General features: G+C 49.5%; 1 protein-coding gene across 1 annotated transcript in view; it reads right to left on the bottom strand.

Moving 5' to 3' along the window:
* Positions 1-21,651, bottom strand: part of LOC123992407 (transcriptional regulator ATRX-like) — a 109,519-nt gene that overhangs the window by 64,860 nt on the left and 23,008 nt on the right. The window contains 12 exon segments of the mRNA XM_046293548.1: positions 1,462-1,603; positions 2,123-2,306; positions 3,611-3,720; positions 3,722-3,849; positions 5,282-5,464; positions 5,584-5,714; positions 5,819-5,885; positions 13,028-14,147; positions 14,526-15,237; positions 15,334-15,858; positions 16,119-16,186; positions 20,605-20,714. Of these exon segments, the coding sequence (XP_046149504.1) occupies positions 1,462-1,603; positions 2,123-2,306; positions 3,611-3,720; positions 3,722-3,849; positions 5,282-5,464; positions 5,584-5,714; positions 5,819-5,885; positions 13,028-14,147; positions 14,526-15,237; positions 15,334-15,858; positions 16,119-16,186; positions 20,605-20,714 (3,480 nt within the window).

Genomic DNA, 21,651 nt, shown 5'->3' with positions numbered 1-21,651 from the left:
ATACTGTGATCCCTGATAACTGATCATTGCGGCTACCTGCTATCTACCACAAAGGCATCCATCTGACTACTCACTGACTCAATTGCTCAGTCAACATTACTACTACATTAGCAGATGCCATGACAACTAGCTACTACTAATGGTCCACTACCACTACTACTACTACTACTACTAGTTACTACTGAGCTGCTACTACTACTACTAATGCTCTGCTACTACTACTCAGGGCATCCCTCGCTCCGTCCTCAGCTACTCCTAATGCTGCTTCTCCTCTACTACTACTAATGCTGCTCCCCGACTACTACTACTCCTGACCACCTTCACCATGGGAATGAGGGTTAACTACCGTTCACCTTCACCATGGGTCAACTAACCAATCACACACCTTCACCATGGGTAACCAATCAATTTACTCCAGACCAAACTACTAATACTGCTACTAATACTACTAATGCTGCTACTACTACTACAGCTACTCCCCACTACCTACTACTACTACTACACCTTCCCCATACCTTCCCTCTCCCCTACTACTCCCTACTACTAATGCTGCTCCCCCATACTCCCCCCTCCCCCAATGCTGCTGCTACCTCACTACTGCTGCTACTACTACTACTAATGCTGCTACTACTACGCTAGATGCTGCTACTACCACTACTGCTACGGCTGCTGCTGGGCTGCCTACTACTGCTTCTACTGCTGCTAATGCTGCTACTGCTGCTACTACTGCTGCTACTCCTACTACTACTCCTCCTGCTGCTCACTACTACTCACTAACTCCTGCTCACTGCTAGCCTCCTACAGAATGCTGCTGAGTCTGCTGCCACTACTAATGCTGCTGCTGCTACTGGCTACTAATGCTGAGAGCTGCTACTACTACTAATGCTGCTGCTGCTGGGGCGAGAGAGAGAGAGGCTAAGCTGCTGCTACTACTAGGGGGCGAGCTGCTGCTGCTGGGGGCGAGAGAGAGAATGCTGCTGCTACTAGGGGGCGAGAGAGCTGGGCTAGAGAGAGAGAGAATGCTGCTAGAGAGGGGGCTAATGCTGCTACTACTACTAATGCTGCTACTACTACTAATGCTGCTACGAGAGAGACACCTTCACCATGAGGAGAGAGAGGGGGGCTACTAATGAGGGGGCTACTACTACTGCTACTACTACTACTAATGCTGCTACTACTACACCTTCACCATGGGCTCTACTACTACTACTACTACTACTACTACTACTACTACTACTACTGCTACTACTACTGCTACTCCTCCTATTCCACCGTCACCATGGGCTCTACTACTACACCTTCACCATGGGCTCTACTACTACTACTACTACTACTACTACTACTACTGCTACTACTACTGCTACTACTACTACTGCTACTACTACTGCTACTACTACTGCTACTCCTCCTCCTCCTATTCCACCGTCACCATGGGCTCTACTACAACAACATGTCTCTCACCGTCGACCTGGTGTGGTTTGAGCTTCGTGACCAGATTGCGGTGAACCTGCACCATGGGCTCCTTGGTCTCCTCGTCTTCATCCAGCACCAGCTTGGTTGTGATTGGACAAGCAACGGCGGACGCCTCCTCCACCACGAGTACCTGGTCGGGAGGGACATGTAGAGTCTAGTCTAAAAGCATTACAGTCTGCACATACAAATACATACATTTATTCTGCTGGTTGGGACAGGTTATGTTCCTAGGAGTATAGGGCAGCTGGGAGACTGTGCTGCTGGTTGGGACAGGTTATGTTCCTAGGAGTATAGGGCAGCTGGGAGACTGTTCTGCTGGTTGGGACAGGTTGTGTTCCTAGGAGTATAGGGCAGCTGATCTTGTCTACAAGCATTTAAACCTTTACAGACAGACACATTCACACTAAGCGACTTCTACTCTATTGAAAAAGTGTTTAAAGTACATGTATACTCTGTGATCCCTGTGATAACTGATCATTGCCGGCACCATGCGTTTATCTGAGCCACAAAGGACCATCCATCTGACTCCTCAGTTTGGAGTCCGCTCATTGATTGACTCAGTCAATCATTATCTTCATTTCCATCCCATTAGCAGATGCCATGACAACAGCTAGTCTTCCTGGGGTCCATACACACAGTTGACTTTTACCTCTCTGAGTTTCTCCCTGAGCTGCTCCCTCTCAGCGATGCGTCTCCTCCTCTCCTCCTCCTCCTTCAGGGCATCCCTCGTCTCCGTCCTCAGCTTGTCGTCCTTGAGGATTTTTCTGATCTTCTTCCTCTGTCCTTTAGGAGTGTCTCCATCCTCCTTCCCCGAGCCGTCCTCTCCTGACCCGCTCTGGAGGATAGGGAATGAGGGTTAACCTCTGACCGTTCAACGTCAACCCCCATGGGTCAACTAACCAATCACACATCGTGAACGTGGTAACCAATCAATTTGAATTCCAGACCAAATTCTATATTTGTAAGGTGAATACCTTCTCCCATCCCCCCATACCTCCCCCCTCCCCCCATACATTCCCCCTCCCCCATACCTTCCCCCTCCCCTCCCCCTTACCTTTCCCCCTCCCTCCCCCTTCCCCCATACCTTTCCCCCTCCCCCCATACCTTTCCCCCCTTCCCCCATACCTTCCCCCCTCCCCTCCCCCCATACCTTTCCCCCTCCCCTCCCCCTTCCCCCATACCTTTCCCCCCTCCCCCATACCTTCCCCCTCCCCTCCCCCTTCCCCCATACCTTTCCCCCTCCCCCCCCCCTTCCCCCATACCTTTCCCCCTCCCCCCATACCTTTCCCCCTCCCCCCATACCTTCCCCCCTCCCCTCCCCCTTCCCCCATACCTTTCCCCCTCCCTCCCCCTTCCCCCATACCTTTCCCCCTCCCCTCCCCCTTCCCCCATACCTTTCCCCCATACCTTTCCCTCCCCTCCCCCTTCCCCCATACCTTTCCCCCCTCCCCCCATACCTTTCTCCCCTCCCCCCCCTTCCCCCATACCTTTCCCCCTCCCCCCATACCTTTCTCCCCTCCCCCTTCCCCCATACCTTTCCCCCTCCCTTCCCCCAGACCTTTCCCCCTCCCCTCCCCCTTCCCCCATACCTTTCCCCCTCCCCCCATACCTTTCCCCCTCCCCCCATACCTTTCCCCCCTCTCCCCCATACCTTTCCCCCCTCTCCCCCATACCTTTCCCCCTCTCCCCCATACCTTTCCCCCTCCCCCCATACCTTTCCCTCCCCCTTCCCCCATACCTTTCTCCCTCCCCCTTCCCCCATACCTTTCCCCCTCCCTTCCCCCATACCTTCCCCCATACCTTTCCCCCTCCCCCTCCCCCTTCCCCCATACCTTTCCCCCCTTCCCCCATACCTTTCCCCCCTCCCCCATACCTTTCTCCCCTCCCCTTCCCCCATACCTTTCCCCCTCCCTTCCCCCATACCTTTCCCCCTCCCCTCCCCTTCCCCCATACCTTTCCCCCTCCCCTCCCCCTTCCCCCATACCTTTCCCCCTCCCCCCATACCTTTCCCCCTCTCCCCCATACCTTTCCCCCTCTCCCCCATACCTTTCCCCCTCCCCCCATACCTTTCCCCCTCTCCCCCATACCTTTCCCCCTCTCCCCCATACCTTTCACCCCCCTCCCCCATACCTTTCACCCCCCCCCCCCCCCCTTCTCGTCAGATGAAGAGTCCTGAACCTTAATGCGACGGCGTTTCTTCTTCTGGGCGTAGCTCCTCTCCTCCTTCTTCTTCTTCTTCTTCTTGGAGAGAGGAGCGCGTGGTCCGAGAGAGACTGCTGCCCTCCTCTGACTCCTCCTCTGACTCCTCCTCCTCCTCACTGATCTCCTCACTAACTCCTGACTCACTGCTGCTAGCCGATTCCTCAGAGTCTAAGTCTGCCGAGGGGGTCATCACTGCCCACTGGGGAGGGAGAGGGAGAGAGAGAGAGAGAGGAGGGGGGCGAGAGAGAGAGAGAGCGGGGGCGAGAGAGAGAGAGAGGGGGACGAGAGAGAGAGAGAGAGGGAGAGAGAGAGAGAGGGGGCGAGAGAGAGAGAGGGGGCGAGAGAGAGAGGGGGCGAGAGAGAGAGAGGGGGCGAGAGAGAGAGAGAGAGAGGGGGCGAGAGAGAGAGAGAGGGGGAGAGAGAGAGGGGGCGAGAGAGAGAGAGAGAGAGAGAGAGAGAGAGGGGGCGAGAGAGAGAGAGAGAGAGAGAGAGAGAGAGAGAGAGGGGGGCGAGAGAGAGAGAGAGAGGGGGCGAGAGAGAGAGAGAGAGAGAGAGAGAGAGGCGAGAGAGAGAGAGAGGGGGCGAGAGAGAGAGAGGGGGCGAGAGAGAGAGAGAGAGGGGGCGAGAGAGAGAGAGAGGGGGGCGAGAGAGGGAGAGAGAGGGGGCGAGAGAGAGAGAGGGGGCGAGAGAGAGAGAGAGAGGGAGAGGGGCGAGAGAGAGAGAGAGGGGGCGAGAGAGAGAGAGAGAGAGGGGGCGAGAGAGAGAGAGAGAGAGGGGGCGAGAGAGAGAGAGAGAGAGGGGGCGAGAGAGAGAGAGAGAGAGAGGGGGCGAGAGAGAGAGAGAGAGAGGGGGCGAGAGAGAGAGAGAGAGAGAGGGGGCGAGAGAGAGAGAGAGAGAGAGGGGAGAGAGAGAGAGAGAGAGGGGGGCGAGAGAGAGAGAGAGAGGGGGCGAGAGAGAGAGAGAGAGGGGGCGAGAGAGAGAGAGAGAGAGAGAGGGCGAGAGAGAGAGAGAGGGGGCGAGAGAGAGAGAGAGAGGGGGGCGAGAGAGAGAGAGAGAGGAGAGAGAGAGAGAGAGAGAGGGGGCGAGAGAGAGAGAGAGAGAGAGAGAGGGGGCGAGAGAGAGAGAGAGAGGAGAGAGAGAGAGAGAGGGGAGAGAGAGAGAGAGAGAGGGGGCGAGAGAGAGAGAGAGAGAGAGAGGGGGCGAGAGAGAGAGAGAGAGAGAGAGGGGGGCGAGGGGAGGGAGAGAGAGAGAGAGAGAGGGGGCGAGAGAGAGAGAGAGAGAGAGAGAGGGCGAGAGAGAGAGAGAGAGAGAGAGAGAGAGGGGCGAGGAGAGAGAGAGAGAGAGGGGGGCGAGAGAGAGAGAGAGAGAGAGAGAGAGAGAGAGAGAGAGAGAGAGAGAGAGAGAGAGAGAGAGAGAAAATGGCGAGAAAGACGGGGTGGGAGGGAGGTAAAGCTGAGTGAAAACAGTCATAGCAGTTTGCAGAGTAGGACATTCATTCTGTTCCATAGGTGTTGACACAAGCTTAGACAGTCGGCCAGACAGAGCGCCAGACAGAGCGCCAGACAGAGCGCCAGACAGCAGACAGAGCGCCAGACAACCACCATACCTTTCCGCCTGGTCCTCTTGGTCTCCTTCTTCCCCTTGCTGGCTGGTTTCTCTTTCTCCTCTCCTGACTCTCCCTCGCTCAGCGTCAGTTTGTGGCGGAGCAGCCGGTGGCGACGCCCCCCACTCTTCTTCACATCCATGTCAGAGCCAGAGTCCCCTTCCTCCTCCTCCTCCTCTTCATCATCTGCTTAGGGGAACACAAGCAGTAATTTATAGTTTCTACATCTGGTGACGTAAAACAGTAGTGGTGGAATGAAGTCACTGCAGAATCACTAACGTATCAACAACCTGAACATAACCCACCCTCCTCTTCCTCCTCCTCCTCTTCTCCTCCCTTCCTCTGTTCCTTCTCTTCTCCGTCCTCGTCGGAGCTCTCCTCTGCTCCTGAAGAGTAGTTGGCCTTGATCTGGGCCAGCAGCATTTTCTTGGCAATCCTATTGAGGAAGGAAAGGACAGAAGGAAAGGACACAAGGAAAGGAATGTCACAGTCAGCTGGTTGAGGAGCATGCGGTTTTGTGTTTATGAAAATATTTTAGACCTGTTTTCTGGATCATCATCGTCATCATCAACAGCCATTTGAGAAGCGTCATGGTTACCTTCTTCTCCTACAGACACAGAGAATAACCAGGGTTAGAGTCTGTGTTTTCCACAAAGACAGGGTTAGACACTGCGTTTTCCACAAAGACTAGGGTTAGAGGCTATGTTTTCTACAAAGACTAGGGTTAGAGGCTGCGTTTTCCACAAAGACTAGGGTTAGACACTGTGTTTTCCACAAAGACTAGGGTTAGAGGCTCTGTAGCTCAGTTGGTAGAGCATGGCGCTTGTAACGCCAGGGTAGTGGGTTCGATTCCCGGGACCACCCATATGTAGAATGTATGCACACATGACTGTAAGTCGCTTTGGATAAAAGCGTCTGCTCAATGGCATTTATTATATTATTATATGTTATTCTATTATTATATATTATATTATTATATTATTTTCCACAAAGACTAGGGTTAGAGGCTGTGTTTTCCACAAAGACCAGGGTTAGAGGCTGTGTTTTCCACAAAGACCAGGGTTAGAGACTGTGTTTTCCACAAAGACTAGGGTTAGAGGCTGTGTTTTCCACAAAGACCAGGGTTAGAGGCTGTGTTTTCCACAAAGACCAGGGTTAGAGACTGTGTTTTCCACAAAGACTAGGGTTAGAGGCTGTGTTTTCCACAAAGACTAGGGTTAGAGGCTGTGTTTTCCACAAAGACCAGGGTTAGAGGCTGTGTTTTCCACAAAGACCAGGGTTAGAGACTGTGTTTTCCACAAAGACCAGGGTTAGAGGCTGTGTTTTCCACAAAGACCAGGGTTCGAGGCTGTGTTTTCCACAAAGACCAGGGTTCGAGGCTGTGTTTTCCACAAAGACTAGGGTTAGAGGCTGTGTTTACCACAAAGACTAGGGTTAGAGGCTGTGTTTTCCACAAAGACTAGGGTTAGAGGCTGTGTTTTCCACAAAGACTAGGGTTAGAGGCTGTGTTTACCACAAAGACTAGGGTTAGAGACTGTGTTTTCCACAAAGACCAGGGTTAGAGGCTGTGTTTTCCACAAAGACCAGGGTTAGAGGCTGTGTTTTCCACAGAGACCAGGGTTAGAGGTTGCAGGCTAAAGTTAAATCTAGAATTCTCTATCGTAATCACTCCTCTTTCACCCCAGCTGCCAAAATAACCCTGATTCAGATGACCATCCTACCCATGCTAGATTACGGAGACGTCATTTATAGATCGGCAGGTCAGGGTGCTGTCGAGCGGCTAGATGCTCTTTACCATTCGGCCATCAGATTAACCAATGCTCCTTATAGGACACATCACTGCACTCTGTACTCCTCTGTAAACTGGTCATCTCTGTATACCCGTCGCAAGACCCACTGGTTGATGCTTATTTATAAAACCCTCTTAGGCCTCACACACCCCTATCTGAGATATCTACTGCAGCCCTCATCCTCCACATACAACACCTGTTCACTCCCCCCTATCTGAGATACCTACTGCAGCCCTCATCCTCCACATACAACACCTGTTCACTCCCCCCTATCTGAGATATCTACTGCAGCCCTCATCCTCCACATACAACACCTGTTCACTCCCCCCTATCTGAGATATCTACTGCAGCCCTCATCCTCCACATACAACACCTGTTCACTCCCCCCTATCTGAGATACCTACTGCAGCCCTCATCCTCCACATACAACACCTGTTCACTCCCCCCTATCTGAGATATCTACTGCAGCCCTCATCCTCCACATACAACACCTGTTCACTCCCCCTATCTGAGATATCTACTGCAGCCCTCATCCTCCACATACAACACCTGTTCACTCCCCCTATCTGAGATATCTACTGCAGCCCTCATCCTCCACATACAACACCTGTTCACTCCCCCTATCTGAGATATCTACTGCAGCCCTCATCCTCCACATACAACACCTGTTCACTCCCCCTATCTGAGATATCTACTGCAGCCCTCATCCTCCACATACAACACCTGTTCACTCCCCCTATCTGAGATATCTACTGCAGCCCTCATCCTCCACATACAACACCTGTTCACTCCCCCCTATCTGAGATACCTACTGCAGCCCTCATCCTCCACATACAACACCTGTTCACTCCCCCCTATCTGAGATATCTACTGCAGCCCTCATCCTCCACATACAACACCTGTTCACTCCCCCTATCTGAGATATCTACTGCAGCCCTCATCCTCCACATACAACACCTGTTCACTCCCCTATCTGAGATACCTACTGCAGCCCTCATCCTCCACATACAACACCTGTTCACTCCCCCCTATCTGAGATATCTACTGCAGCCCTCATCCTCCACATACAACACCTGTTCACTCCCCCCTATCTGAGATATCTACTGCAGCCCTCATCCTCCACATACAACACCTGTTCACTCCCCCCTATCTGAGATATCTACTGCAGCCCTCATCCTCCACATACAACAGCCGTTCTGCCAGTCACATTCTGTTAAAGGTCCCCAAAGGCCGCGACCTTCTTACCCTTTGTGCTGTTGTCTGTGCTCAATAATGTTTGTACCATGTTGTGCTGCTGCCATGTTATGGTGCTGCTGCCATGTTATGGTGCTGCTGCCATGTTATGGTGCTGCTGCCATGTTATGGTGCTGCTGCCATGTTATGGTGCTGCTGCCTTGTTATGGTGCTGCTGCCTTGTTATGGTGCTGCTGCCTTGTTATGGTGCTGCTGCCTTGTTATGGTGCTGCTGCCTTGTTATGGTGCTGCTGCCTTGTTATGGTGCTGCTGCCTTGTTATGGTGCTGCTGCCTTGTTATGGTGCTGCTGCCTTGTTATGGTGCTGCTGCCTTGTTATGGTGCTGCTGCCTTGTTATGGTGCTGCTGCCTTGTTATGGTGCTGCTGCCTTGTTATGGTGCTGCTGCCTTGTTATGGTGTTGCCTTGTTATGGTGTTGCCTTGTTATGGTGTTGCCTTTGGTCTCTCTTTATGTAGTGTTGCGTTGTCTCTCTTTATGTAGTGTTGCGTTGTCTCTCTTTATGTAGTGTTGTGGTGTCTCTCTTTATGTAGTGGTGGTGTCTCTCTTTATGTAGTGGTGGTGTCTCTCTTTATGTAGTGGTGGTGTCTCTCTTTATGTAGTGGTGGTGTCTCTCTTTATGTAGTGGTGTCTCTCTTTATGTAGTGGTGTCTCTCTTTATGTAGTGGTGTCTCTCTTTATGTAGTGGTGTCTCTCTTTATGTAGTGGTGTCTCTATGTAGTGTTGTGTTGTCTCTCTTTATGTAGTGTTGTGTTGTGGTGTCTCTCTTTATGTAGTGTTGTGGTCTCTCTTTATGTAGTGTTGTCTCTCTTTATGTAGTGTTGTGTTGTCTCTCTTTATGTAGTGTTGTCTCTCTTTATGTAGTGTTGTCTCTCTTTATGTAGTGTTGTCTCTCTTTATGTAGTGTTGTGTTGTGTTGTCTCTCTTTATGTAGTGTTGTCTCTCTTTATGTAGTGTTGTGTTGTGTTGTCTCTCTTTATGTAGTGTTGTCTCTCTTTATGTAGTGTTGTGTTGTGTTGTCTCTCTTTATGTAGTGTTGTCTCTCTTTATGTAGTGTTGTGTTGTGTTGTCTCTCTTTATGTAGTGTTGTCTCTCTTTATGTAGTGTTGTCTCTCTTTATGTAGTGTTGTGTTGTCTCTCTTTATGTAGTGTTGTGGTGTCTCTTTATGTAGTGTTGTTGTCTCTCTTTATGTAGTGTTGTCTCTATGTAGTGTTGTGTTGTGTTGTCTCTCTTTATGTAGTGTTGTGTTGTCTCTCTTTATGTAGTGTTGTGTTGTCTCTCTTTATGTAGTGTTGTGGTCTCTCTTTATGTAGTGTTGTGTTGTCTCTCTTTATGTAGTGTTGTGTTGTCTCTCTTTATGTAGTGTTGTGTTGTGCTTTATGTAGTGTTGTGTCTCTCTTTATGTAGTGTTGTGTTGTCTCTCTTTATGTAGTGTTGTGGTGTCTCTCTTTATGTAGTGTTGTGTTGTCTCTCTTTATGTAGTGTTGTGTTGTCTCTCTTTATGTAGTGTTGTGTTGTCTCTCTTTATGTAGTGTTGTGTTGTCTCTCTTTATGTAGTGTTGTGTTGTCTCTCTTTATGTAGTGTTGTGTTGTGCTGTCTCTCTTTATGTAGTGTTGTGTTGTCTCTCTTTATGTAGTGTTGTGGTGTCTCTCTTTATGTAGTGTTGTGTTGTCTCTCTTTATGTAGTGTTGTGTTGTCTCTCTTTATGTAGTGTTGTGTTGTCTCTCTTTATGTAGTGTTGTGGTGTCTCTCTTTATGTAGTGTTGTGTTGTCTCTCTTTATGTAGTGTTGTGTTGTCTCTCTTTATGTAGTGTTGTGTTGTCTCTCTTTATGTAGTGTTGTGGTGTCTCTCTTTATGTAGTGTTGTGGTGTCTCTCTTTATGTAGTGTTGTGGTGTCTCTCTTTATGTAGTGTTGTCTCTCTTTATGTAGTGTTGTGTTGTCTCTCTTTATGTAGTGTTGTGGTGTCTCTCTTTATGTAGTGTTGTGTTGTGGTGTCTCTCTTTATGTAGTGTTGTCTCTCTTTATGTAGTGTTGTCTCTCTTTATGTAGTGTTGTGGTCTCTCTTTATGTACTGTTGTGTTGTCTCTCTTGTTGTGATGTGTGTTTTGTCCTATATTTATATTGTATTTATTTGTTGTTGTCCTATAATGTTATTATTCTTATTTTTAATCCCAGGCCCCCGTCCCCACAGGAGGCCTTTTGCCTTTTGGGAGGCCGTCATTGTAAATAAGAATTTATTCTTAATAGACTTGCCTAGTTCAATAAAGGTTAAATAAAGAATTACTTTGAAAATAGTCCTTCTACACCTGCATTACTTGCCGTTTGGGGTTTTAGGCTGGTTTCAATACAGCACTTTGATATCAGCTGATGTAAAAAGGGCTATTTAAATACATTTGATTCATATAGTCCCAAAAAACCTTATCCAAAACAACTGACAATATCCTGAATTCAGACATTTTCAGTCATTTAAATTGTAAAGTATTGTCTTTCTAAACCCTGTTCTAGAGAGTTACTATCCGGGAGAGGTACTGTCCTGTAGGTTTTCACTCCAACCCTGTTCCTGGAGAGAGACCCTCCTGTAGGTTTTAACTCCAACCCTGTTCCTGGAGAGATACCCTCCTGTAGGTTTTAACTCCAACCCTGTTCCTGGAGAGAGACCCTCCTGTAGGTTTTAACTCCAACCCTGTTCCTAGAGGGAGACCCTCTTGTAGGTTTATACTACAACCCTGGGGGGTATAGAGGGTTAGGGTTAGAGGATAAACCTACAGGAGGGTCTCTCTCCAGGAACAGGGTTGGAGTGTAAAACCTACAGGAGGGTCTCTCTCCAGGAACAGGGTTGGGGTGTAAACCTACAGGAGGGTCTCTCTCCAGGAACAGGGTTGGGGTGTAAACCTACAGGAGGGTCTCTCTCCAGGAACAGGGTTGGGGTGTAAACCTACAGGAGGGTCTCTCTCCAGGAACAGGGTTGGAGTGTAAAACCTACAGGAGGGTCTCTCTCCAGGAACAGGGTTGGGGTGTAAACCTACAGGAGGGTCTCTCTCCAGGAACAGGGTTGGGGTGTAAACCTACAGGAGGGTCTCTCTCCAGGAACAGGGTTGGGGTGTAAACCTACAGGAGGGTCTCTCTCCAGGAACAGGGTTGGGGTGTAAACCTACAGGAGGGTCTCTCTCCAGGAACAGGGTTGGGGTGTAAACCTACAGGAGGGTCTCTCTCCAGGAACAGGGTTGGGGTGTAAACCTACAGGAGGGTCTCTCTCCAGGAACAGGGTTGGGGTGTAAACCTACAGGAGGGTATCTCTCCAGGAACAGGGTTGGGGTGTAAACCTACAGGAGGGTATCTCTCCAGGAACAGGGTTGGAGTGTAAACCTACAGGAGGGTCTCTCTCCAGGAACAGGGTTAGAGTTAAAACCTACAGGAGGGTATCTCTCCAGGAACAGGGTTGGGGTGTAAACCTACAGGAGGGTATCTCTCCAGGAACAGGGTTGGGGTGTAAACCTACAGGAGGGTATCTCTCCAGGAACAGGGTTGGGGTGTAAACCTACAGGAGGGTATCTCTCCAGGAACAGGGTTGGGGTGTAAACCTACAGGAGGGTATCTCTCCAGGAACAGGGTTGGGGTGTAAACCTACAGGAGGGTATCTCTCCAGGAACAGGGTTGGGGTGTAAACCTACAGGAGGGTATCTCTCCAGGAACAGGGTTGGGGTGTAAACCTACAGGAGGGTCTCTCTCTAGGATTATTCCATCATTTCACTGTGTATTCAGATGGAACCAAGGCATTAGAAACTACCAGAGGACACCAACGGAGCTCCTTCTGCTAAAAAATAGCCTGGCTGGCTACTCTATATACTTGAGGAAGACAGTGTAGAGGTCAGGGGTTAGATACATCAGTGGCATTTATGTGAAGTTGTGTTTACAATAGAGTGAACCGTCCTCCTTGTAGAAACAGACCAAAATACCGCTTTCAGACACAGCATCTCCTGACCTGACTAATCCTAACCCAAACAGCATCTCCTGACCTGACCAATCCTAACCCAAACAGCATCTCCTGACCTGACCAATCCTAACCCAAACAACATCTCCTGACCTGACTAACCCAAACAGCATCTCTACTGACCTGACCAATCCTAACCCAAACAACATCTCCTGACCTGACTAACCCAAACAGCATCTCTACTGACCTGACCAATCCTAAACCAAACAACATCTCCTGACCTGACCAATCCTAACCCAAACAGCATCTCTACTGACCTGACCAATCCTAACCCAAACAACATCTCCTGACCTGACTAACCCAAACAGCATCTCTACTGACCTGACCAATCCTAACCCAAACAGCATCTCCTGACCTGACTAACCCAAACAGCATCTCCTGACCTGACCAATCCTAACCCAAACAGCATCTCTACTGACCTGACCAATCCTAAACCAAACAACATCTCCTGACCTGACCAATCCTAACCCAAACAACATCTCCTGACCTGACTAACCCAAACAGCATCTCTACTGACCTGACCAATCCTAACCCAAACAACATCTCCTGACCTGACTAACCCAAACAGCATCTCTACTGACCTGACCAATCCTAAACCAAACAACATCTCCTGACCTGACCAATCCTAACCCAAACAACATCTCCTGACCTGACTAACCCAAACAGCATCTCTACTGACCTGACCAATCCTAACCCAAACAACATCTACTGACCTGAGGACTGGTGGAAGGTTTCCCTCCCTGCTAGCACCGTCTCATCCACAATGGGTTTAATCTTCTGCTGGTCTCCACTCTCCTCTCCAGACCCTCCTCCCTCCTCCTCCTCCTCCTCGTCATCAGACGATGAATCTTCCTGCTTGGCTCCTCTACTTCTGGCTTTGCGTTTCAGTTCGTACGACCGCCTCCGATCTCCGCCCTTGTTCTCCTTTTCCTCTCTTTCCTTCTTCACACGGCTGCTCCTCCGTTTCCCCGTCGCCAGTTTGCGGAGTCCCTTCATCTCCTTCTCCAGGTCAGAGTTGGAGGAGCCGTCCGAGACCTTCTGCTTCTTCTTGGATGTCTTCTTGTCAGAAGCCGTGGAGGACTTCTTTTTCTTCTTTGAGTCTTCATCGGAGTCAGACTCTGAGTTGTCGGAGTCGTCGGCTTTCAGTTTGCGTTTGGCCGCCGGCTTCTTGTCCGTCTTCTCCTTGTCACTCTCTCCCTCCTCCTCTCCCACCTGCTCCTCCTCCTCCTCCTCCTCTCCCACCTGCTCCTCCTCCTCTCCCACCTGCTCCTCCTCCTCCTCCTCTCCCACCTGCTCCTCCTCCTCTCCCACCTGCTCCTCCTCCTCCTCCTCTTTCTTGCTCACTTTGAACAGGCACTTCTTGACACGCTTGTTGCCCTGGTTACTGTCGGCGTCCTGCTGCACATCCTCGTCCGAGCTGTGTTCCGCCGCTGCAGTCTGAACCAGGATGTCTGGAACCTCATCAGAATCTGAGTCCACGTCTTGTTTAGAAGGGTCAGAGGTTACCATGGAGGCCTTGCTCTCTTTCCGCTCCTTCTCCTCCGCGTTCCCCCGTTCTTTCTCGGAGCTGCCTTTGGTTCTCTTCTTCAGCTTGCTGGGGCTCTTCTGCTCGCCTTCTGAGTCTATGTTCTCCTGAGAGACGGACATCTTGTTTTTCCCCTCCGGTGACTTCCTGAGGGGTGTGGTCTTTGTGCGACTGGAGCATCGGCTGTCCTCCTCGGAGGCCCCATCTCCCTCCACCTCCTTCCCTCCATCCTTACTCCTCTCCCGCTTCTTCCCTCCATCCTTACTCCTCTCCCGCTCCTTCCCTCCATCCTTACTCCTCTCCCGCTCCTTCCCTCCATCCTTACTCCTCTCCCGCTCCTTCCCTCCATCCTTACTCCTCTCCCGCTCCTTCCCTCCATCCTTACTCCTCTCCCTCCCTCCATCCTTACTCTGCTCCATCCCTCCATCCTTACTCTGCTCCTTCCCTCCATCCTTACTCTTCTCCTTCCCTCCATCCTTACTCTTCTCCTTCCCTCCATCCTTACTCCTCTCCTTCCCTCCATCCTTACTCCTCTCCTTCCCTCCATCCTTACTCCTCTCCTTCCCTCCATCCTTATTCCTCTCCTTCCCTCCATCCTTATTCCTCTCCTTCCCTCCATCCTTCACTCCATCCTTACTCCTCTCCTTCACTCCATCCTTACTCCTCTCCTTCCCTCCATCCTTCACTCCATCCTTACTCCTCTCCTTCCCTCCATCCTTACTCCTCTCCTTCCCTCCATCCTTACTCCTCTCCTTCCCTCCATCCTTACTCTTCTCCTTCCCTCCATCCTTACTCTTAGACCTGGAGGCGCGTGTGGTAACCACAGGAACAGGCGTCAGCTTCAAGATGAGGTTCTTAACCTTGGGCATGGCCTTCTCCTTCTGGGTGTCATGTGACTTCCTGGTTGAACCAGCAGCAGGGTTCTCCGATTGGCTAGCCGCTGTGAGTTCCGTGGCGTCGTTACCGGGCGTTAACCCGGTGGAGTCCGCTAAACTCTTGACCATCTGGAAGAGCTCGTCAGGGACGGACGGCCCGACGGACACGATGTCTTTATCCCGGTCAGCTTCCTCCTCTGTTCCATCCTCCTCCTCCTCCATTTTCACCACTGTCTGGTCTTTAGCCTGGCTGCCTGTCTCTGAGTGGTCCTGAGACGTGGGGGCGGGGCTCCCCTCCATCTCTGTGTCCTCTGACACACCCCCATCCTCCTCCCCATCCTCAGTGTCGGCCATTTTGTCCTCTTCTGCCTCTTGCCCATTGTCTATCTGATCGTGGCCGTCATGGCCATCGGTGTTGGAAACAGCATCCCCATTCTGCATCCCCTGGTCCTGGGAAGTGAACTGTGACTCCAAGTCTTTCTCTAGAGCAGCATGGGCCTTCTTCAGATCAGCCAGAACAGACCTAAAGAGAGAGAGAGATAGCAATTAAGCAAAAGATGAGAATTGGACTGTCTCAGATCCTTTGTAGCAGTCATAATACCAACATGTGTTGTGATACCTGAAGGCCTTGAGGTGTCTGTGTCTGGTCCCGCTGCCACCTCCTCCTGCTCCCTGCTCCTCCTCAGCCTGCTGGATGAAATGGATGAAGGTGTTGTTGAGCCCTGTGGTCGTCTCAATCAGCTTCTTGGTCCTCTTCACCAGCTCCTTGGGGACCTTCAGGGTCTTATAGGAGAAGGTGAGGGTCCCTGACCCATCTGAATGTTCCTTACCGTTCACCACAGCTTTACCATGGTGGTGGTGACCTTTACCCTTACTGTGCCCTTTCACCTCCTTCCTCTCTTTCTCCTCCCTCTCTTTCTTGCGTCCCGTGCGCCAGAAGCTCTCCAGCTTGGTCAAGATGTTGGAGCAGTTGGAGGCGATGTCTGAGAGAGGCTGAGGGCTGCAGATATAGCAGGACCATTTACTGTCCTCGTCGGTGATCATGGACAGCTCCTTGCGCCCCAGGTTACGCAGGATGCACTTCTTACAGAAGGCGTTGTGGCAGTAGTCACAGCAGATCAGGTTGCCACCTTCAGCACACCACCTTGGGGCGTAGTTAAGATAGCAAGACAAAGTCAACTTCAAAATCTCACGTACCTTTACATTGGGATTATCCTCAATTTCAATTTCTACCACAATATACACTTGCCCTTATTTCACAAAGCCCACCAGAAATACCCTGGTATTATGGAGACAGACCAGAAATACCCTGGTATTATGGAGACAGACCAGATATACCCTGGTATTATGTAGTCATGAGGAGACAGACCAGATATACCCTGGTATTATGTAGTCATGACCTACCTGCACTGTTCGTCCATGCCGTCCTCATCTTTATTGATGTCATCGCTGGTGTAATACTTATAACACGACTAGAGGGAGAGGAAACATTAACATTAGAAAACAGAAAACTGAGACAAAGCCATGACTTTTCTGTTCAGAAGACAAACAGCTCCAAACCTGCCATACATACAATTACTACAGGTCTGCCTCTATTGGACAGTGTTGCAGGTAGATCTAAACTACTACAGGTCTGCCTCTACTAGACAGTGTTGCAGGTAGATCTAAACTACTACAGGTCTGCCTCTATTAGACAGTGTTGCAGGTAGATCTAAACTACTACAGGTCTGCCTCTATTAGACAGTGTTGCAGGTAGATCTAAACTACTACAGGTCTGCCTCTACTAGACAGTGTTGCAGGTAGATCTAAACTACTACAGGTCTGCCTCTACTAGACAGTGTTGCAGGTAGATCTAAACTACTACAGGTCTGCCTCTACTAGACAGTGTTGCAGGTAGATCTAAACTACTACAGGTCTGCCTCTACTAGACAGTGTTGCAGGTAGATCTAAACTACTACAGGTCTGCCTCTATTGGACAGTGTTGCAGGTAGATCTAAACTACTACAGGTCTGCCTCTACTAGACAGTGTTGCAGGTAGATCTAAACTACTACAGGTCTGCCTCTATTGGACAGTGTTGCAGGTAGATCTAAACTACTACAGGTCTGCCTCTATTGGACAGTGTTGCAGGTAGATCTAAACTACTACAGGTCTGCCTCTACTAGACAGTGTTGCAGGTAGATCTAAACTACTACAGGTCTGCCTCTACTAGACAGTGTTGCAGGTAGATCTAAACTACTACAGGTCTGCCTCTACTAGACAGTGTTGCAGGTAGATCTAAACTACTACAGGTCTGCCTCTACTGGACAGTGTTGCAGGTAGATCTAAACTACTACAGGTCTGCCTCTATTGGACAGTGTTGCAGGTAGATCTAAACTACTACAGGTCTGCCTCTATTGGACAGTGTTGCAGGTAGATCTAAACTACTACAGGTCTGCCTCTATTGGACAGTGTTGCAGGTAGATCTAAACTACTACAGGTCTGCCTCTATTAGACAGTGTTGCAGGTAGATCTAAACTACTACAGGTCTGCCTCTATTAGACAGTGTTGCAGGTAGATCTAAACTACTACAGGTCTGCCTCTACTAGACAGTGTTGCAGGTAGATCTAAACTACTACAGGTCTGCCTCTATTGGACAGTGTTGCAGGTAGATCTAAACTACTACAGGTCTGCCTCTATTGGACAGTGTTGCAGGTAGATCTAAACTACTACAGGTCTGCCTCTACTGGACAGTGTTGCAGGTAGATCTAAACTACTACAGGTCTGCCTCTATTAGACAGTGTTGCAGGACAGTGTTGCAGGTAGATCTAAACTACTACAGGTCTGCCTCTACTAGACAGTGTTGCAGGTAGATCTAAACTACTACAGGTCTGCCTCTATTGGACAGTGTTGCAGGTAGATCTAAACTACTACAGGTCTGCCTCTATTAGACAGTGTTGCAGGTAGATCTAAACTACTACAGGTCTGCCTCTATTAGACAGTGTTGCAGGTAGATCTAAACTACTACAGGTCTGCCTCTATTAGACAGTGTTGCAGGTAGATCTAAACTACTACAGGTCTGCCTCTACTAGACAGTGTTGCAGGTAGATCTAAACTACTACAGGTCTGCCTCTATTAGACAGTGTTACAGGTAGATCTAAACTACTACAGGTCTGCCTCTATTAGACAGTGTTGCAGGTAGATCTAAACTACTACAGGTCTGCCTCTATTGGACAGTGTTGCAGGACAGTGTTGCAGGCAGATCTAAACTACTACAGGTCTACCTCTATTGGACAGTGATGCAGGACAGTGTTGCAGGCAGATCTAAACTACTACAGGTCTGCCTCTATTGGACAGTGTTGCAGGACAGTGTTGCAGGCAGATCTAAACTACTACAGGTCTGCATCTATTAGACAGTGTTGCAGGTAGATCTAAACTACTACAGGTCTACCTCTATTAGACAGTGTTGCAGGTAGATCTAAACTACTACAGGTCTGCCTCTATTAGACAGTGTTGCAGGTAGATCTAAACTACTACAGGTCTGCCTCTACTAGACAGTGTTGCAGGTAGATCTAAACTACTACAGGTCTACCTCTATTGGACAGTGTTGCAGGACAGTGTTGCAGGCAGATCTAAACTACTACAGGTCTGCCTCTATTGGACAGTGTTGCAGGTAGATCTAAACTACTACAGGTCTGCTTCTATTAGACAGTGTTGCAGGTAGATCTAAACTACTACAGGTCTGCCTCTATTAGACAGTGTTGCAGGTAGATCTAAACTACTACAGGTCTGCCTCTATTAGACAGTGTTGCAGGTAGATCTAAACTACTACAGGTCTGCCTCTATTGGACAGTGTTGCAGGACAGTGTTGCAGGTAGATCTAAACTACTACAGGTCTGCCTCTACTAGACAGTGTTGCAGGTAGATCTAAACTACTACAGGTCTGCCTCTATTAGACAGTGTTGCAGGTAGATCTAAACTACTACAGGTCTGCCTCTATTGGACAGTGTTGCAGGACAGTGTTGCAGGCAGATCTAAACTACTACATGTCTACCTCTATTGGACAGTGTTGCAGGACAGTGTTGCAGGCAGATCTAAACTACTACAGGTCTGCCTCTATTGGACAGTGTTGCAGGACAGTGTTGCAGGCAGATCTAAACTACTACAGGTCTGCATCTATTAGACAGTGTTGCAGGTAGATCTAAACTACTACAGGTCTACCTCTATTAGACAGTGTTGCAGGTAGATCTAAACTACTACAGGTCTGCCTCTATTGGACAGTGTTGCAGGTAGATCTAAACTACTACAGGTCTGCCTCTATTAGACAGTGTTGCAGGTAGATCTAAACTACTACAGGTCTGCCTCTACTAGACAGTGTTGCAGGTAGATCTAAACTACTACAGGTCTACCTCTATTGGACAGTGTTGCAGGACAGTGTTGCAGGCAGATCTAAACTACTACAGGTCTGCCTCTATTGGACAGTGTTGCAGGACAGTGTTGCAGGTAGATCTAAACTACTACAGGTCTGCTTCTATTAGACATTGTTGCAGGTAGATCTAAACTACTACAGGTCTGCCTCTATTGGACAGTGTTGCAGGTAGATCTAAACTACTACAGGTCTGCCTCTATTGGAGAGTGCAGGTGGATCTACCTGGAGCATCGGGTTGGGCAATATGGCCCAATATCTAAATCTGAAAAATCAGTGCATGTCAGAGCAAAAAAACAAACCATGAGGTTGAAGGCATTGTTTGTAGAATTTTGAGACAGTATTGTGTCGAGGCACAGATCTGGGGAAGGTCACCAAAATGTTTCTGCAGCCTTGAAGGTCCCCAAGAACACAGTGGCCTCCATCATTCTTAAATGGAAGAAGGTTGGAACCACCAACTCTTCCTAGAGCTGGCTGCCCGGCCAAACAGGGGAGACGGGCCTTGGTCAGGGAGGTGACCAAAAACCCAATGGTCACTCTGACAGAGCTCCAGAGTTCCTCTGTGGAGATGGGAAAACCTTCCAGAAGGACAACCATCAGACCAGAGAATCTCGTTTCTCATGGTCCGAGTGTCCTTCAGGTGCCTTTTGGCAAACTCCAAGTGGGCGGTCTGTCTTTTACTGAGGAGTGGCGTCCGTCTGGTCACTCTACCATAAAGGCCTGACTGGTGGAGTGCTGCAGAGATGGTTGTCCTTCTGGAAGGTCCTTCTGTCTCCACAGAGGAACTCTGGAGCTCTGTCATAGTGACCATTGGGTTCTTGGTCACCTCCCTGACCAAGGCCCTTCTACCAGATTTCTTTGGTACCCTTCCCCAGATCTGTGCCTGGACACAATCCTGTCTCGGAGCTCTATGGACAATTTATTTGACCTCATGGATTGGTTTTTGCTCTGACATGTGCTGTCCACTGTGGGACCTTATATAGACAGGTGTGTGCCTTTCCAAATAATGTCCAATCAATTGAATTTACCACAGGTGGACTCCAATCAAGTTGTAGAAACATCTCAAGGATGATCAATGGAAAACCTGTTATCGCTTTGTCATTATGGGGCTTTGTGTGCAGGGGGAGGGGCTTTGTCATTATGGGGCTTTGTGTGCAGGGGGAGGGGCTTTGTCATTATGGGGCTTTGTGTGCAGGGGGAGGGGCTTTGTCATTATGGGGCTTTGTGTGCAGGGGAGGGGCTTTGTCATTATGGGGCTTTGTGGGCTTTGGGGGAGGGGCTTTGTCATTATGGGGCTTTTTGTGTGCATGGGGGGGAGGGGCTTTGTCATTATGGGGCTTTGTGTGCAGGGGAGGGGCTTTGTCATTATGGGGCTTTGTGCTTTGTGTGCAGGGGGAGACAGACAGAGACAGGGGGGAGGGCAGACAGAGACTTTGGGGGGGGGGCAGACAGAAGGGACTAAAGGAAGGTGTTGCAGGTCTATCTACCTTGCAGAGGAGCACATGGAGCATCGGGTGCTCAAACACTGAGTGGCGCTGGAAGTGGTTGACCTGCTGTCCACAGGCGGTGCAGTCTATCCTCTCCTCCAAAGTGGTATCTGGATATAAACAGAGGAAGACCGAGAGACAAACATGTTATGTGTTCATCCACGATGATTGGTTGAGAGAAGATCAAAAGATTGTGGGGGCTGTTTTGTTGGACTTCAGTGAGGCTTTTGACATTATTGATCATAGTCTGCTGCTGGAACAACATACTTGTTATGGCTTTACACCCCCTGCTATAATGTGGATAAAGAGTTACCTGTCTAACAGAACACAGAGGGTGTTACGGCTTTACACCCCCTGCTATAATGTGGATAGAGTTACCTGTCTAACAGAACACAGAGGGTGTTATGGCTTTACACCCCCTGCTATAATGTGGATAGAGTTACCTGTCTAACAGAACACAGAGGGTGTTATGGCTTTACACCCCCTGCTATAATGTGGATAGAGTTACCTGTCTAACAGAACACAGAGGGTGTTATGGCTTTACACCCCCTGCTATAATGTGGATAGAGTTACCTGTCTAATAGAACACAGAGGGTGTTATGGCTTTACACCCCCTGCTATAATGTGGATAGAGTTACCTGTCTAACAGAACACAGAGGGTGTTATGGCTTTACACCCCCTGCTATAATGTGGATAAAGAGTTACCTGTCTGACAGAACACACAGGGTGTCACGGCTTTACACCCCCTGCTATAATGTGGATAGAGTTACCTGTCTAACAGAACACAGAGGGTGTTATGGCTTTACACCCCCTGCTATAATGTGGATAGAGTTACCTGTCTAACAGAACACAGAGGGTGTTATGGCTTTACACCCCCTGCTATAATGTGGATAGAGTTACCTGTCTAACAGAACACAGAGGGTGTTATGGCTTTACACCCCCTGCTATAATGTGGATAGAGTTACCTGTCTAACAGAACACACAGGGTGTCACGGCTTTACACCCCCTGCTATAATGTGGATAAAGAGTTACCTGTCTAACAGAACA

Source organism: Oncorhynchus gorbuscha, linkage group LG13 (assembly GCF_021184085.1).
Source record: "Oncorhynchus gorbuscha isolate QuinsamMale2020 ecotype Even-year linkage group LG13, OgorEven_v1.0, whole genome shotgun sequence".
NCBI lineage: Eukaryota > Metazoa > Chordata > Actinopteri > Salmoniformes > Salmonidae > Oncorhynchus > Oncorhynchus gorbuscha.
Note: the sequence above shows the minus strand (reverse complement) of the source record. Positions and strands in the feature narration are given on the sequence as shown.